General features: G+C 40.3%; 1 protein-coding gene across 4 annotated transcripts in view; it reads left to right on the top strand.

Moving 5' to 3' along the window:
• Positions 1–16,677, top strand: part of PARD3B (par-3 family cell polarity regulator beta) — a 997,354-nt gene that overhangs the window by 693,151 nt on the left and 287,526 nt on the right. For 3 of the 4 annotated variants that reach the window (XM_077770171.1, XM_077770173.1, XM_077770170.1), the window contains 2 exons: positions 12,952–13,158; positions 13,889–14,126. In XM_077770171.1, coding sequence (XP_077626297.1) covers positions 12,952–13,158; positions 13,889–14,126 — 445 coding nt within the window. The remainder of the gene's footprint in view (positions 1–12,951; positions 13,159–13,888; positions 14,127–16,677) is intronic. The other variant, XM_077770172.1, reaches the window with a different exon arrangement.

Raw genomic sequence — 16,677 nt, 5'->3', positions numbered from 1 at the left:
TATGTTTAATTAGTGCACATATAGATAAGCTCTTTGAACTCTTGATTAACCACAGTGAGAAATCATTTTATTATTTTTGAAAGCCATTCTATTCTTTTAAAGTGTGTAACAATTAGTTGTAGGTTTCTAGTTATTAGCAATCATCTGGAGAATGGTCTCCTTTTCACAGAGGGGTCAAGGGCCAAGATGAGAAGATGAGTTTAATATAACTCCTCTCTGTTGGGAAATTTCCCTCTCATGAAACCCAACCAATAACAGACTAGAACATGCCCACCTATAGATGAATATCAGAGAAAGTTCTTGCTGCTGTGATCGGCTCTGTACTTATGATCTCTTCACCAAGAACAACTTTCCCTGTTGCGCAAGTATCTGTATAACCCAGGTAGAAATAACCGGTGGGTTGATATGTGGATGGACATTAGAGAATAGGATATTAACTCAAGAATCTTGAGGTGACAATTGAAAATATCAATTTCAAACTAGCTTTTGCAAAGGAGTTAATTTGTTGACTCCTGCAAGTGAAGAGTTTAAAGGAGCATTTGCATAAAGACAAGGCTGGGCCTTGGGTCTCAGGGTCAACGGTGTTCTCTCTCACACTCTGGTTCCTCTCACTGGACTTCCTTTTTATGGAAAAGCAAGATGGCTGCCCCCAAACCAACCAGGGGGATGAAATATACTGGCCACTTGTGCCTGGCTCATAGGCACACTTCTGGGTGGAAGTTGGGGAACCATAGTAACCAAAAAACAAACAAACAATCAAGCAAAAAACAAAAACAAAAACAAGACACCCAGGCTACTCATTCCATCTGGAGTGGTGAATACTGGATAGGAAAAAAAAAAAAAAAATGGATGTCAGTACCAGGGGTAGACAAAAGGAACAAATCAGGATAGTAGCTGGCAAGTTGTGATGTTCTGCCTGCTTCTCCACGAGCTTCCCCAAGATGGACTACAGCAATGTCCCCATGTATTCTGAAAATTCACTATAATCTGACAGGAATTTCAGTACAAGAAAGATTGATCATAGACTTCCCTGAGGGGGAGATATTAATGGAAATACCACCTTCTTGTAACCTTGTTTCCTGCTGGCGAGGGCTCCTCAGGCTGAGTTATAGGGCGACTCCGGCGTGTTGTCAGATTTCACAACAACATTAAGTGGGACTTCCTTTTCATATTTGCCACCTCATTTATTTTGTGTGCCCCCATGTTATTAGTTTTACTGCCCATTAATCATTATATATTGCAAAATATAATAAAGTGTGCTTAGGAGGAGATAGCATCAGGTCTGGCCGTGGCAGTCACAGCATAGCCATGCCAGGAGGATGCTTAAGGGTGGCAGGCGGTGCCCCATCCTACCAGTTCAGAGGCACATCCAGGTGCACATCTTGCCTCCCACGTGGCCTAGACCAGATTTCCTCAGCCTTTCCAAGCTGGTTAGAGAAAGTTCTGGGGCACGTAGCTCTCTTTACTATGAGGAAAGATGATGAACCACCCTAAAAATCTGTTAGAAGAAATTGCTTTACAAAACCCTGAAGTTGAAATTGTAAAAAGTAAGAAAGTAAAGAACAAGATATTATATTTGCAGTGAGTTCCATTGCCATATAATACAGCCATCTTTCTTCCCCTTGTTTATCCTGTAGATTTCTTCTATGTTCCCTTTTCTCAAAATACCAATATGACCAAGCCATACTGTTGTCGGAAGAGCTTTTAAAGGATTCGTATTGCCCCCTGCTACAGGTCTCACGTTTTCAGCCAGGTTCGGAGGCTCTTCGTATCTCCCTTCACCCTCTGTACCCACGTTTATTCCCCACCAATCCCCACTATAGTCACTTTCTCCTACCAGTCACTCCATTCACCCCCTGTCCCCACCACCGAGGAGACATGTCAGGTTTGTCCTTATGCTTTTTCTCCTTCGTGGAGTGCCTGCTCACCTCCTACTTTTCCTGCCCACGTTCGATCCATCTTCAAGGACAAGTCCCACTTCATTCATGAAGGCTTTTACAGTGACAGGATCAGGGTCACTCTGGACTCTTCACACATCCACACGGCTCCAACCCCGAACTATGCTATACATCAGCGTTCTCAGCTCTGCAGTTCTCAGAGTTGTCTACTGCCTCGTGACTCCAAAAGTCTAGGACACTTCCTGGTTTGTCATTTTGTTGATGGTGTAATAGGTTGGTCTGAGGCAGACGAGTCACTCAGCTGGTAAAATAAACTACCTAGCTCTTTACTTGCCCCTGACATGGGTATTCCCGTCAAGTAATTTTAGCATTTGGTTTCTTTTTGGTAAGATTTGTTTTATTTTTATTTTTTAAGTAATATCTACACCCAACATGGGGCTGGAACTCACAACCCAGAGATCAAGAGTCACCTGCTCTACCAACTGAGTCAGCCAGGTGCCCCTAGCATTTGGTTCCTTTATGGAAAATGCCTCTGTAAGAAACAAACCTTTTGGGCTATTGAAAGAAGTGAAGGGTATAGAAGATGATTTGAAAAATGATGAAACTCTTAAGCAATACAAAAAAGAATTCGTTTTGAATAAAAAGAGTGAAAATTCAAAGTTAATGATGCCCGAGGCCTATGATATATGGCGATGGAGACAGAAACTCCTTTGGCATTCTTTTGGTTGTAAAGAAATCCTCCTAATGAGTGTAAACATTGCTCGTAAAAGAAGGCATATGGTACTAACTAATGTTTACTGAATGCTTACATGTGCCAGGCATCACATTCGAGCTCTGTATCAGACAATCCCATAACCACCCAGTGAGGAAGGGGCTCCAGTATCTCAGTTTTACAAATTTTACAAATTCGTAATTGTGATAAATTATCAAAATTTACAAATGAAGAAACTGAGTCACAGACAAGTGAGAGCATCACATGTTAACACAGTTAATGTAGAATGGGACTGGGACATGAACCTAAGTGGTCCGATGCCAGAACTCGTGCTCGTTAGAGCTATTGCTTTAAAGATTAAGTTAGTAGTAGACGCTGAAGAAGCAATTAAGTAGTGGAGTAAAGAGATAGCCCTCATTGGAAATATCACTCTCAAGGAAGCCAGGAGTCCATCATTTTTACTTTCTAAAGTTTAGGGATCTGTATTATCCTCAGATGGATGTGAAGGAACTACTATTCATTATCAGGTGTTATCACTTCACGTGCATCCATCTTTGCTCAGAACATGGATTATAATATCCTAGAGGAAAGTAGGTACCTTATCTTTTATTTCTGAGGGTTCAGGAAAGTGGGAGGAATGTAACTCATGGGTCATCAAAGCAAAGAAAGCCTCAGAGAGCATCTGAAGTCACCACTTCCTTGTCTGCAAACTCAGGTGATTTTAAAATGAATTGGAAGGGAGTTGAGTTGAGTGGTTGTTCTGGGATTTACATGAGATATAGTACTTGGGTACCACATCTCAGGAATGCTTCTTTAGTCATCAGAGATAGGGAAATGACAAAATATTATTGGAAATCCCCTAAATTCACTATAAAGTAGAGAATTCAAAATTTCTGCAATAGATAGCCACTTCTTAAGTCACACATTAGATGAAATGGTTGGCTTGTGTTTAAGCATGGGGACCCATAAAAGATAGAAGTCTTCAAATGGGAGAATGACACTCCCTATGATAGGATGCTCATGGCATGAGCAGCAAACAGAAAGCATCACCTCTTACCTGTTACAGTGCCCATCATAAAAGGACAAGAGATAACAAGTGTTGGTGAGGATGTGGGAAAAAGAGAACCCTTATGTACTGCTGATGGAAATATAAACTGTTTCAACCACTAAGGAAAACAGTATGGAGGTTCCTCAAAAAGTTAAAAATAGAGCTACTATGTGATCCAGGAAATCCACTTATTTTTTTCTGTCTGAAGGAATGAAATCACTATTTTGAAGAGATAACTGCACTCCTTTGTTCATCACAGCATTCACCATGGCCAATGCATGGACGCACCCTAAGTGGCCATCAATGAATGATTGGATAAAGAAAGTGCAGTATGTACATAGACTGGAATAGTATCCCACTATAAAGAAAAAGATGGAAATCTTGTCATTTTCTATAACATGGATGGACTTTGAGGGCTAAGTTGAAATAAGTCAATGAGAGAAAGGCAAATACTGTATGATCTCACTATATGTAGAATCATAGAAAGCTAAATTCATAGAATCAGAGAACAGAATGGTGATTGCCAGGAGCCTAGAGAGGGGGGAAGTGAGAAATGTTGCTCAAAAGGTCCAAACTTCCAATCATAAGAAGAATAAGTTCTGGGAACAGACTCAATGCTGTGCATAGAGACTGTAGTTAAGACTTCTGTATTATGTGCTTCAAAATTGTTAAGAGAATAGATCTTAAATGTTCTCACCACACACAAAAAAAAGGTAATTATGTAGTGTAATAACCTTATTGTCGTAATCATTTTATAATGTATATATGTATCAAATCATTTTCACCCCTGAAACTTCCACAGTGTTCTGTGTCAATTATATCTCAATAAAAAATAATATAATGTTTACCCAGGGTAAAAAATAAATAAAAGCAGGGACTCACAGGAAACAGTTCATTTCCCCAAACTTCTGCTCTCTCTGAGGTATACTCATTCCAGAGCCTACTCTCACTGAGACGGATGGTGAGTGAAATTGCTCCCATTACATAGGTGATTTTATCCTGCCCTCTCACCCTTCTTCCTCTTTCTAGCTCCCTCTGGACATGAATGTACAAGTGAATTTGGGTAAGATCAATTGTGTATGATGCAATTTCACGTTGTACAGGAAAGAACTTTGTAAATTATAAAGCAACAAGGAAGTGTTAGTTACTATTACATTTATCTTCTGTTACCCTTAGGACCAAGCTCAGTTCTGAGCCTTAAAAAACACTCAGTAAACATTCATGGGTAGCTGATTTAATTTTGGCTCAACATTTTAACATTAGATTGAAACCTTACTTAAACTATATCCATAGAGAGATTGTTATTCAGATTGACACCAAACTGAAAAACACACTTTCAATCAATTCTATAAATAACTTAGTAACTGAGAATTTGAAGTATTTTTTTAAGTACAGTCAACTGTAAAAAAGGGAGAAAATAGTGAAGGAAAAGAATGAAAATAATGTTTGACCCTAAAAGTTACAGGTATTCAATTTACATAATATCATGTAAAACCATCTTTGTATGTCTTCATCCAAGAAATCTATCAGTTCCACCTTTTAGTTATGCTAATGGTTTTAAAGAGACTTATTAGAATTCTCTATATTATACTTTATTTTGAGAGTACTATAGTGGACAACCACATAAGACATAAACCACTCAACAGTCACAGGCAGAAGAAAAATGTGCTACTGAAGCAAGCCATACAAAGAGTAAATGATAAAAGGAAATCAGGGTGGGTGGGGGAGAATAGAATTAAAGAAGCAGTTTGTGTTCAGAGCAGAAAGCCAGTTACCACGGTATTCAAGGAGGAGCGGGAAGACAAATAAGGGTGTTCTTGGTAGTGGTGAAAGCAAGACTATTTAAAGTGCACTTAAGTAGGTGGAAATGGCAGAAAAGGTTAATATTACAAAGAGAGAAGTTAAGCAAAGGGAATGACTAGTATAAAAAGAAAGGCAAAACAGAAGATGAATGAATAATTAGGAGTAGGGCAGATATTGTGTAACCTTGAAAGTGACACCAGAGAACCTAAGGGCCGTATGAACAAAGAACAGGAAGCTATGTGAGCGCTTAGAGGAAGGTAAGCAACTGTGAGGTATGTTTCTCCAGGTAACATGCTGTCCCTGCTCACAGCACTAGAGAAAAGGGGTGACCGTGTGCTGTAACCACCCTTCACTTTCACCTTCACTTATCCCTACAGCAAATATTTACGTAGTACTTCCCTGTGCTGAGGATACAAAGTCAACAGGACTAAGAAAATGATAGGTGGCATTTATCGATCGTATTGATCCTATTTCACAGGTGGAAAAGCTTGCCGTTGTGGACAGTTTATTGGACTCTCAAATAAGTCTCTTTTTTTGTTAAATAATAAAAGTAGTTTTGTTTTGTTTCCTTTATAGCCATATTCTCTTCTGGAGACCAGTGATATTTATGTACTTTTCAGATTCATTACTGTCTTGGATGTCAATTTTAAGTTGTTTTAATCAAGTAAGAGTTTTCCTAATAAGCAAGATGAAAGGGAAAGCAAAAGATTACAACAAACCACACTATTGAGAATGGGTTTGTCTGAGTTCATTAGTCACCTCAACAGAATCTGCCCAGAAATATGGCTATGTATGTTTTTTTTTTTTAGATAAGCTATTCATGGGGAGACTAGGGGGGTTGAGGGTTCAGTCAGTTAAGTGCCCAACTTCAGCTCAGGTCATGATCTCATGGTTTGTGGGTTTGAGCCCCGCATCAGGCTCTGTGCTGACAGCCAGCTCAGAGCCTGGAGCCTGCTTCAGATTCTGTGGCTCTCTCTCTCCCTGCTCCTCCCACTGCTCACCCTTTGCCTCTCTCAAAATTAAAATAAAACATTATTTTTTTAAATCTCTCCATGAAATTGAACCACAGAGTCTATTTTCTCATCCACAAAATAGATAGTAAGTGGAAAACTGTCACAAGAATGTTTTTGGTGCAATAAATTCACTGCTCTTTACATTTGTCACACATAATTGGAGTCCAGGAAAGGAACCAAAATAGGGGGTAAGATTTTGACCATCAGTTTCTAAAGGAAGGAACTTTTAGTGAAAATTAACATGTATAGCAACACTTGGCAAAAATTTGAAGACTTTGGGAGGGCCATGCCCACACTCATCATCCAAGTGTGTGTTGTATTTGTTCACCTAATCTTCCCATATTTTCTCTAGATATTTTCACTTTAAAATAGACAATGTTTGGAGACACAGTAGGAGAGATTATGCAAATGTATGAATCTTAATGAGAAGTTCATTATTGAACATTTGACAAGAATTTCAAGAAACGATAAAAGACCCTGGGATTTACGAGACTTAAAAGAAAAATCTCTGCTCCTGAGAACTTGGAAATTGCCAGTAAAAGAACTGAGACCCAAATGACAGGAGATAATGTATAAGCCAGATTACATTATGCCCTATGGTAATGAATAGGAAGCAGGGCACAGTGATAAGCTTGGAATGATGATCAATATTTGGAATACTGAGATAGGCAAGAAGGTAATTAGGCCCATTATGGACACAGTTAGCACAGATAACATAATTTGGGAAATTCTACATTTGGATATTATGGGGAACGTTTTTTCTAGGCTAATGGATTTGCAATGATATCTATTAAAGCACATAAGACATTTTGCCTCTAGGGAAACAATGGAAAAAAATCAAATATACAAAATTTTCAGTTAAGTGTAATCTAAAATAAAAAGACAAAGCGGGATATATTGGAGAATCAAGTAGTGTTGTGACTTCCTACTTGGAATTTATAATAATTTTTCATTCAAAGAGTTTTAAGGCTATTAATTTCACATCACAACTCCCCATGAAGCAAGTAAAGCATTTCCGTTGTATTTGCCCAAGTTCATTGCTCATAATACAGCAATGCCAAATTGATAATGAAAGCAAGCTATCTTGCCGAATTCCAGGCCTTCTTAGGTTTCATGCTGTGACCTCTGAATAAGCACTGCAGTCATTTTGATCCCCAATTTACTACTGGGCACAATCCCTTTATTTTAGAGGGAGGAGCAATCACTTAATTAATTTTCACTAAGTGCCTTGAGGGCCATTGATGTTATTGAAATGCGCAAATTAATACATTATTTATTCTTAATTTATCATAAGTATTTATTAATTATAAAGCTCTAGCTGGGAGAAAAACTTGCCATGTATCTGAAAGTGAATACCTTCCCCCAAATAGTTTCTTAGGTTCTAATAAGAATGTATTGGAAGCAATTTCATCAATAATAGAAGATCCAATTACTGGTCTTCTGGATTAAGGCATTCTTTTATTGCAAGATTTTAATGCTAGAATGGGAAGTTCAAATATTGCCAATGAAATCTCAGACTAATTAAATGATTATAGCCTTAAGGAAAGGGCAACCGACACTCCACTCACAGTCTTCCCAATGAAAGCCTCTGTCTGCGATGAACAGATGGGTGCATATACCTTATCTCAAAAGAAAAAAAATGTAAGGAGCTGCTTGAAAGATCAGGTCAACTTTTGAATAAAAAAGGAATGACATTATTTCTTTATGAAGCCCTTTTCAGCTTTTTGCAGCAGGAATGCTATTATGGCTTTGTTGCAGAATGTAATGGTAGACTGAACCAAATGAATTGTGCCAGGCCTTCACTTATTCACATGTTGAGACATGACACAGAAGAAACAGTGACAGTAATTATCACTACTGCTTTATGAGTGTGTACTATGTGCCAGATACTCCTCCACGCTTGTGCTACCCTATTTTTACAGATAAGGAAACTGAGGCACAGAGGGGTTAATAGCTCAGGAAATAAATGGCAGATCAGGGGTTGGTAGGATGTTTCGTGACTTCCCCTCTTAATCACTCACTGTTAACAATGCTCTTGATTTCTATTCTCTATTATCCTAATCTCCTACCCGGAGAGAACCAACAGCAGTTTGCAGCCATAGAGCGGGAGCAGGCATCCAAGACAGAGTCAGAGAAACTGAGGCCTGTATCCAAATAATTCTCCAGAAAGGACTTTATGTCCTGTAATATGTTGACATGGGACTTGCCTTTTTTTTTAATTTGTTAATGTTTTATTTATTTCTGAGAGAGAGAGAGAGACAGAGAGAGAGCGTGAGCAGGGGAGGGTCAGAGAGAGAGGGAGATACAGAATCTGAAACAGGCTCCAGGCTCTGAGCCAGCTGTCAGCACAGAGCCGGACGCGGGGCTCGAATCCATGAACCATGAGATCATGACCATGAGCTGAAGTCGGAGGCTTAACTGACTGAGCCACCCAGGTGCCCCGACATGGGACTTTCTACTAGAAAGTGGGGGGCAGTGGTTTCTCAGTGTGTTAAGGATCTGATCTGTAGTGACACCTGTTGACCTAGACAGTAGCTCTCACGCCACCTGTTCCATGCCTGTGGGAGAAAGGGTGGTGCAACCCCTTTAAATCTTTAGTCTTGTGTGTGTCCATCCTCTTTATAACACTGTGGTTTTCTGGATGACAGGGAGTAGTTGCTATGTCTAAGGATTGGTGGGGCCAAAAGACAAGATCCTGAAATTTCCCTCTACTTTTTGTGGGGAAGGCTTTTGGACTCCGTCGAGCCAATCCTTCCTTCATTGGGGAACAGATGAATCTTCTGAAGTTCTTAATATCTTTTAAAACAATGTCAGTGAGATATCTCTTTATGAGACTTTTATTTTCAGGAAAAAAATTGGCACATGGAACTTCCAGCATACTTGTATTACACCACCTTGAGAATAATGCTTATCATGCACGATTCCTCTATTAACACCCTAGATAACTGTAGTATCATTTGTTTAAAGAAGTTTGCATATATCAAGTTTGAGTTTCTGACAGAAAGATACGTTTATCTGGATCTCAGGGAATGCAGTCACTGGATATAGAAGTCATAAGTTAAAATAATAAAGCTTTGCTAATAAAGTTGGAGGGAAGATTTATTCCCTGGCATTCGCAAGTAAGTGAGGTTGGCCTGGAAACCATTCATTGAAGAGTCATATTAAGATTAGTTCTGTAGATGCTCAAAATGGAACAAGTAAATGCTCAAATTTGGACAGAGTCCCCCCACCCTGAGACTGATAACATATGGTATTCATAGATCACCCTCTCAGATAATTGTTTAAAATCAGCCACAGCCAGTATCACATCAACCTACAGAAGAAAATATAAGGAGTCATCATCATAGTTTGGGATGACTTCAATGGGATAGGGTAACTGAGGTTTTGAACTTGATTAATTACTTTATGTTACCCTTTCAGAGAGACCTCTACTTTTAATGGGAGCCTAGAAAAAATATAATTTGTGCCAATGGTTAGGCTAAAATTAGGCAGTGAGACTTCCCATTCTAAAAGCAATAGAATTTCCTAGGTAGTGTCAACCTAAGTTTGAATTGATGAGGGTAAGGATAAGGGAAGAAGGATTGAATGTAACCATGTATTGCACTCCATACAATCTTTGCATGGTAGGGTACTTTATTCCAAGTGTTTTGTTTGAATTTAGTGCTGATAACCATCAACTGATATAATAATCTTTCCCGTGACCAGTAATACAAGAAGATGTGAAACCCTGCTCAAGTCCCACGTCAGAGTCTCCTTTCACTTGGAACATCAGTTTAGTGCCCCCTGGAAATCCTTGCAAAGACTTTCCTGATTTCAGATTTTCCTCTCTCACATCAGTCATTACCTGCTACATCCTGTTGACTCCCCAGGAATAAATATAAACATTTCTTCCAAGCCTCAAAACCCCTGAGTCCACATTTACAACCTATGACTCATCACTTTTTGCTTTTAATTTTACTATGTACTACATCCAATAGAGCCAGGTTGTAATTCTGGCCAACAACAGTTGGTACTTATAATTTGTGGCTTCTATTTATTTTTGTAGGGTGAATTAATTGCTGGCTCTATTAATCCTGCAAAACCCATGAATCCTTAATGTTCAGTTTGCTTAGAATGAGTAACAATGTATTTGTTTCTTTTCAAATATGACTTCTTACTGAGCTTTAGATGAGCTCCTTTTAGATAGCGTGCCTTATATCTTAGATGATTTATTCACTTTCATGTTCCCTGGAATTTATTGCTAAAGGTTGACGTGAATACTTACAGTTTGGGCTCTAATATAATCTCCTGAATGGCAATTAATAAATAAAAGATGGTTACTATTGTTGACAGAGGAACTAAGCTTTCTCAGATAGTGTTCTTCATCTTCTTGTTTTCACCAAACTTCACGGCAGACATCCCCCGGGCTCGATGGTGTAAAATATCTTCTGTAAACTCCAAAGCTTTTGCTGTTGCTTCAGTACCCCAAACCTCTATGTTGCCTTTTGTTTTCTTGTCAAAAATGATCTTATCTAATTTCTGTTTCTTCAACTTACCTTCCTTCCTGAGAATATTAGAAATATGCCTCTTCCTGGGTTTAATAGTAACATATTCTCAGTATTTATGACTCACAAGTAGCATCTGAAATTTGTTCCTGAAATTTCTGGAACTTTTTTTTTTCCATTTAATCTCCTCTCTGTTGGGTTGATTGAAGATTTACACTGTTGCCTATAAAATGCAATGTCTATTATCATCATGTATATTGTTCAAAGTGCAAAATTGCCTCCTGTAAGCTAATGGTGAAACTATAAAACAGCATCTGATCTTTGCGTTTACCTGCTTGACTAATTTTATCCACGCTAATCTAGACCAATGCTCTTATTCTAGAGATGGGGAGCCTGTGGGCCAGTTTAAATAGCTTCACTCTAATCAAGTAGAGGGCAGAGGCCAAGTTTATCTGGCAGTACAGAGCAGAAATGCTGGAGTTAGGCTGCCTGAGGACAGTTCCCAGTTCTGACCCCTATGGAGTGTATAACTTTATACCAGATACTTCAGTGCTCTGGACGTGAGTTTCCTCATCTGTAAAATGGGGAAGTAACACTACTATAAGGACTCTAGTGAGGTAATACAGGTAAAGCACTCAGAACAGGACTAAGCATGCAGTGCAATTAGCTATTAGAATTAATGTCATCATTCTGATTACTTTTAACCTATTGAGAACATATGGAAAAGAGTGTTTTGTTATTTAGCTCTGTATGTGTGCGTATGTGCATTAGGCCTTTGCTGTTCTTCAGTATTCCTTGTTTTACGCAACACTGTGTTAAACTGGTGGTAGCGTTCGTGGTAGTGGCAAAAGGAGAAACAAAAATAGTGATGAGAGTAAGAGAAGACGGTGTGGCTCATGGAGCCCTACTCTGTGTTTAGGCATTGAGTGAGGGACTTTTATGTGCATAATCCTTAAAGTGTTCTCAATCTGCATCTATTGAAATACTGCAAAGTAGTTCATTCCCAGAAATGCAAATGTAGCCTCTGTGTGGTAATAACATTCATAACTCGAGAGGATCATGCACTTTAGCCCTGGTGGATAAGGGCCCTGATAGAATTCCTTCCGTCTTTAAAATAATCTTTGTGCTGCTGGTATTTAGATAGCTTAATCCTGCTGTAGACAACCAGAAGGCAGGCTGCGGCTGGGACTGGAGGTCACGGCATGAGCGAAAGGGGACAGGTACAGTGAGAGGCCGTGGTAATGAAAAATATTGTATATCGGAACACAAGCTACTAAAATTCACAAGACTTTTTTTTCTTTTTGGAGTTATATTTAAATATCACCCCTTTTCTAGAGATCCAAGTAGAAAGACCATTTGGAACAATAAGCATTGATACAGAAAAGTTGTTTTCCTTGCTTTGCTTTATTTATTGACTAAATGAATTGCCTTCATGATACGTTAATAGCCACTAGAGTGTTTAATCACAAAAATTACAATCACGTCAATGCTTTTTGATTTCCTTACAGTATGTTACTCAATAATAACAAAAATTCTGGTGGAAATAATAAAAGCTACCATGTGGGGAGCATTTGGGATGTGTGCTGTGAGGAGCCCTCATCACCTTAGATGCCCTGTGTGTGTGTGTGTGTGTGTGTGTGTGTACACACATATATACACAGTCTCATACATATTAGTCTCCAGAGAGTGGTGGAAATTTCAAATTCATATATACCTGTGTATATGTGCATATATGCACACATGCACATTTATTTAATATATATTATTTTAAATCTCACCACAGCTTTTCAGAAAAGGAAACTAAGTCTCCAAGAACTCAACCCACTTGTTCAAAGTCACAAAAAGTTGACAAAGCTGGGGTTTAAACTCAACCCTATTCACTCAACTCCCTTTCGTAAGATACCCAAACAAGTGTTTTTGGAACAACACACTTTTCCAATACAACAAACTGCCTCATTTGGGAAAGGGTGACTTTTTGCATTTTCTTTTCCAGAATCTCCAAGCAAAGATTTCGGTCCAACCCTGGGTTTGAAAAAGTCCAGTTCCTTGGAGAGTCTACAGACCGCAGTCGCCGAGGTCAGGAAGAACGAACTTCCCTTCCACAGACCCCGGCCGCACATGGTTCGTGGCCGCGGCTGCAATGAGAGCTTCCGAGCAGCCATTGACAAATCCTACGATGGACCCGAAGAGTTAGAAGCCGGTAGGACAAATGCTTCCTTCCCGGGGTTTCTTCATCTCAGTATTATCCGCGAATCATGGGCAAGAATGTATGCTTAACTACGAAGAAAAATGATTTCGAGATCACAATTATATTTTTGATATTAAAAGTAATTCATTTTCCTGATGTGTTTTGCCCTTTGGCTTAACGAACATGGAATTGGCTAACACAATATGCAATTTATTTTATGGTGCAAATATGCTAAAGAAATGTTCTCCTTCACTTTCCCACAAGGACCAACTGTCATTTACCCTTAGGGTAGGAGCACTAAGTATGCATTTCTTGACATTCTTATTGGAGTCATTAGAAACAGCATCAACCTGAGGACTGGCTGCATTAACTGGGCAGAAGCAGTTAGGTTACATTTGTACTCAGAAACCTCTCCTGGAAATAGACTTGCCCTGTTTGTTTCCCGGCTTTCTGAGCCGATCAAGGTTAACAAGCTGGCTTTCAGAGACATTAGTGTTTTACCACATATCAGACCTTTCATACCACTGGCTGAACCACCAATTGTACGCCACTCCCAACATCAAACCTTGCTCCAAGTAACCAGATTTCGGCAGTTGCCCCTTCAAAGGATACAAGTAGCCACGTGGAAGAGGAGACCTCTGGAGCGCTTTATTCATTCTTCTGTATTTTACATTTGAACTTTTCTTGATATACTAACAGAAAGTGCCCCTGACCACGTGTATTGATTTTTCTCTCCATACAGACGGTCTGTCTGATAAGAGCTCTCGCTCCGGCCAAGGAGCTCTGAATTGTGAATCTGTCCCTCAGGGGAGCTCTGAGCTAGAGGACGTGGAAAATAAAGCCAGGAAGATCAAAAAACCAAAAGAGAAGGAGAAGAAGAAGGAAAAGGGCAAACTGAAAGTCAAGGAGAAAAAGCTGAAAGAGGAAAATGGAGATCCAGAAAGGAAAATAAAGAAGAAAGGATTTGGTGCCATGCTGAGGTATGGACCTGCTCTGAAAGGACCACAGGCTTTGTGGTGCTTTTTGGCTTCTCCTGGTGAGATCGCTCATTTCTGTGCACCCAGGCTTTCCTTCGCTGTTAGCCAAATGGGTAAAATCTAAACTGTGAATGTGCCTGTCCTTTTCTGCAGAAGCAGAAGGAAGCTTCTTGGGTGGCTCGGGAAGTTCATGGTGATGGCAGGAGACTGTTACAAATTTGTGGTGAAAGAAAGGCTAATGCCTGGTAGAGATACAGGCAATCCCCACAGCCCTTGTTACCAGAGGATTATTCGAATAAATTAAATGCTTCTTCCATCAGTACAGGGAAGGCAGGAGGTGAGGAGTCCCCAACCGCTGCCTCTCCAACACCCGCTCTGAGTTAGAGAACACAGGGTAGATGGACCGCCCTCACCTGACCCATGGTTGTAGGTGTGTGAGTGGCCAGGCCTGTTGGCACAGAGGCCCTGTGGTCAGTGGAGATCCCACTGGATCTAGATTCACATGATCCTGTTCCTAGTCCATGACCCTCCACACACAAGCTGCTGGGCTTCACACGTTGCTCAGCTTCCCTGAGCCTTATTTCCTCACTTTCAAAGTGAGGCTAGCATACCCGCCTTCCCAACTCAATGGGGCTGTGACACAAGATTTCCTTCGAAGCCAGCCTGTCCGCTGGGCATGGCTCAGCAGGGCACTGTCAGAAAACCACATTGTCTCTTCTCCTACAGCTACTTCCAAATATGCTTTGTTGACACTGAAATGGTGCCCACATTTGATGACATCCCTCCAGCTGATGGCCTTCGGGTCACTTCAGGGACTAAACCAACGTCTGCGTCAGGGTCTAAAATGCCAATCTAATGTTAATCAAAATTCCCTTGCCCTCCACCCTCAAGCCTCAACCCCAAGGAGGGCCCCACCGTGTGGTGGCAGCTTCCACCTTCTCCTGCTTCTCAGTCTCTGGACCCAGGGGCGAGGGAAAGGCATTATTAAAACACTGGCAGAGTTGTACCTAACTGGTGTCTGAATCTAGAGTAATCTGGCTGACAGGGGCCTTTGTGAACTTGTTTTGTGGGTTTCCCAAACCCTCCCAAGCACGCATGCATGGAGAAGGGAGAGGGTTAGTAAGTGTTTGCAAGTCTCAAGCAAACACGTAGGAAGAGGCATGACCATCTCATATATTGCCTTCAAATTCTCTGAGGGGTGTTCTTGCAGCCTTCTTATTTATTTTGTTGGGGGTGGGAGGGGAAGGCACCCCTTTGCATTACTTTCTTTACTCCTATAATTTTCCATCACAGAAAATCCCTCTCTCAATCTCTACTTTTCCCTGGGCTGAAGGTAAGAGGTGGGAGGTGATGCTGTCTACTTCTTATTAAGCCCTTAGGAGATGTCTCTCTCAAGAATGCTGGGTGGCATTTGTCATCAGATGTTTTTAGTTTGGGATTTCCAGCTGAAATTTCAGACAGAAACAAAGTTCTATTCCGTATGTTATTCGTATATAATATATGAACATAAATATAATCTGCTATTATATGTAAAAATGTGGAGAGAGAGAGAGATGCCTCGAAACTGCAAAGTCACAGGGCACCTGGGTGGCTCAGTCAGTTAAGCCTCTGACTTCAGCTCAGGTTGTGATCTCACAGTTCGTGGGTTCAAGCCCCACATCAGGCTCTGGGCTGCTAGCGCAGAGCCTGGGGCCTGCTTTGGACTCTGTCTCCCTCTCTCTCTGCCCCCACCCCCACTGCTTTCACTCTGTCAATCTCTCTCTCTGAAAAATAAAAATAAATATTAAAAAAAAAAAAAAAGAAACCAAAGTCACATTTAGGCAACACAGATAATATTGATACCAGTGGGACAAATTTCTCAGGAGGCATTGGTTTGTTTTTCCTGCTGGTCTCTATAGACTCTGCTTTTCTATTTGACATTTTGAATGTTAAACTTGCCCTTTTTCCAGGTAATTATTATGATTGCCAGGATTTAAGGGCTATGCTTTAAGCATCCTGATAATAATGACACACACAATACAAATATTTAGAGAGAATTGCCTTTGAATTTATGGAGGTTAGAGATTAACAGTGCAGGCTCTGCATGGGGAATGCTAAATTCAATCCCAGCTCTTCTACTTCTCTTTCTAGGTAGCTTTGGGCACATTATTAAATCTGGGTGCATCAGTTTCCTCATCTGAAAACTGAGTATAATAATGATGAGAATTACATTGGTTTGGTTAATGTAACATGCTTAGAACGGTGCCTGGCAAGACATGCATGTTCAGTAAGTGTTAATTATTGTGGCAAGCAGAATAATGACCCTCTAAAGATGTCCATGTCCCAAACCCTGCTACCTGTGAACGTTATGTGGCGTGACAAAGGTGAATCACGATGCAGATGGAATTAAGGTTGCTGATCAGCTGGCCTTAAGGTAAAGGTAATTAGCCTGGATTTCCCCCAGTGGCCCACAGTGATTACATGGAGCCTTAAAAGTAGACGATGTGGTTATGGAAGGAAGATACAGAGAAATGCAACTTGCTGGCTTTGATTTGGAGGGAGGTGGCCATGAGCC

Source organism: Crocuta crocuta, unplaced genomic scaffold (assembly GCF_008692635.1).
Source record: "Crocuta crocuta isolate KB4526 unplaced genomic scaffold, BGI_CrCroc_1.0 scaffold478, whole genome shotgun sequence".
Lineage (NCBI taxonomy): Eukaryota > Metazoa > Chordata > Mammalia > Carnivora > Hyaenidae > Crocuta > Crocuta crocuta.
Note: the sequence above shows the minus strand (reverse complement) of the source record. Positions and strands in the feature narration are given on the sequence as shown.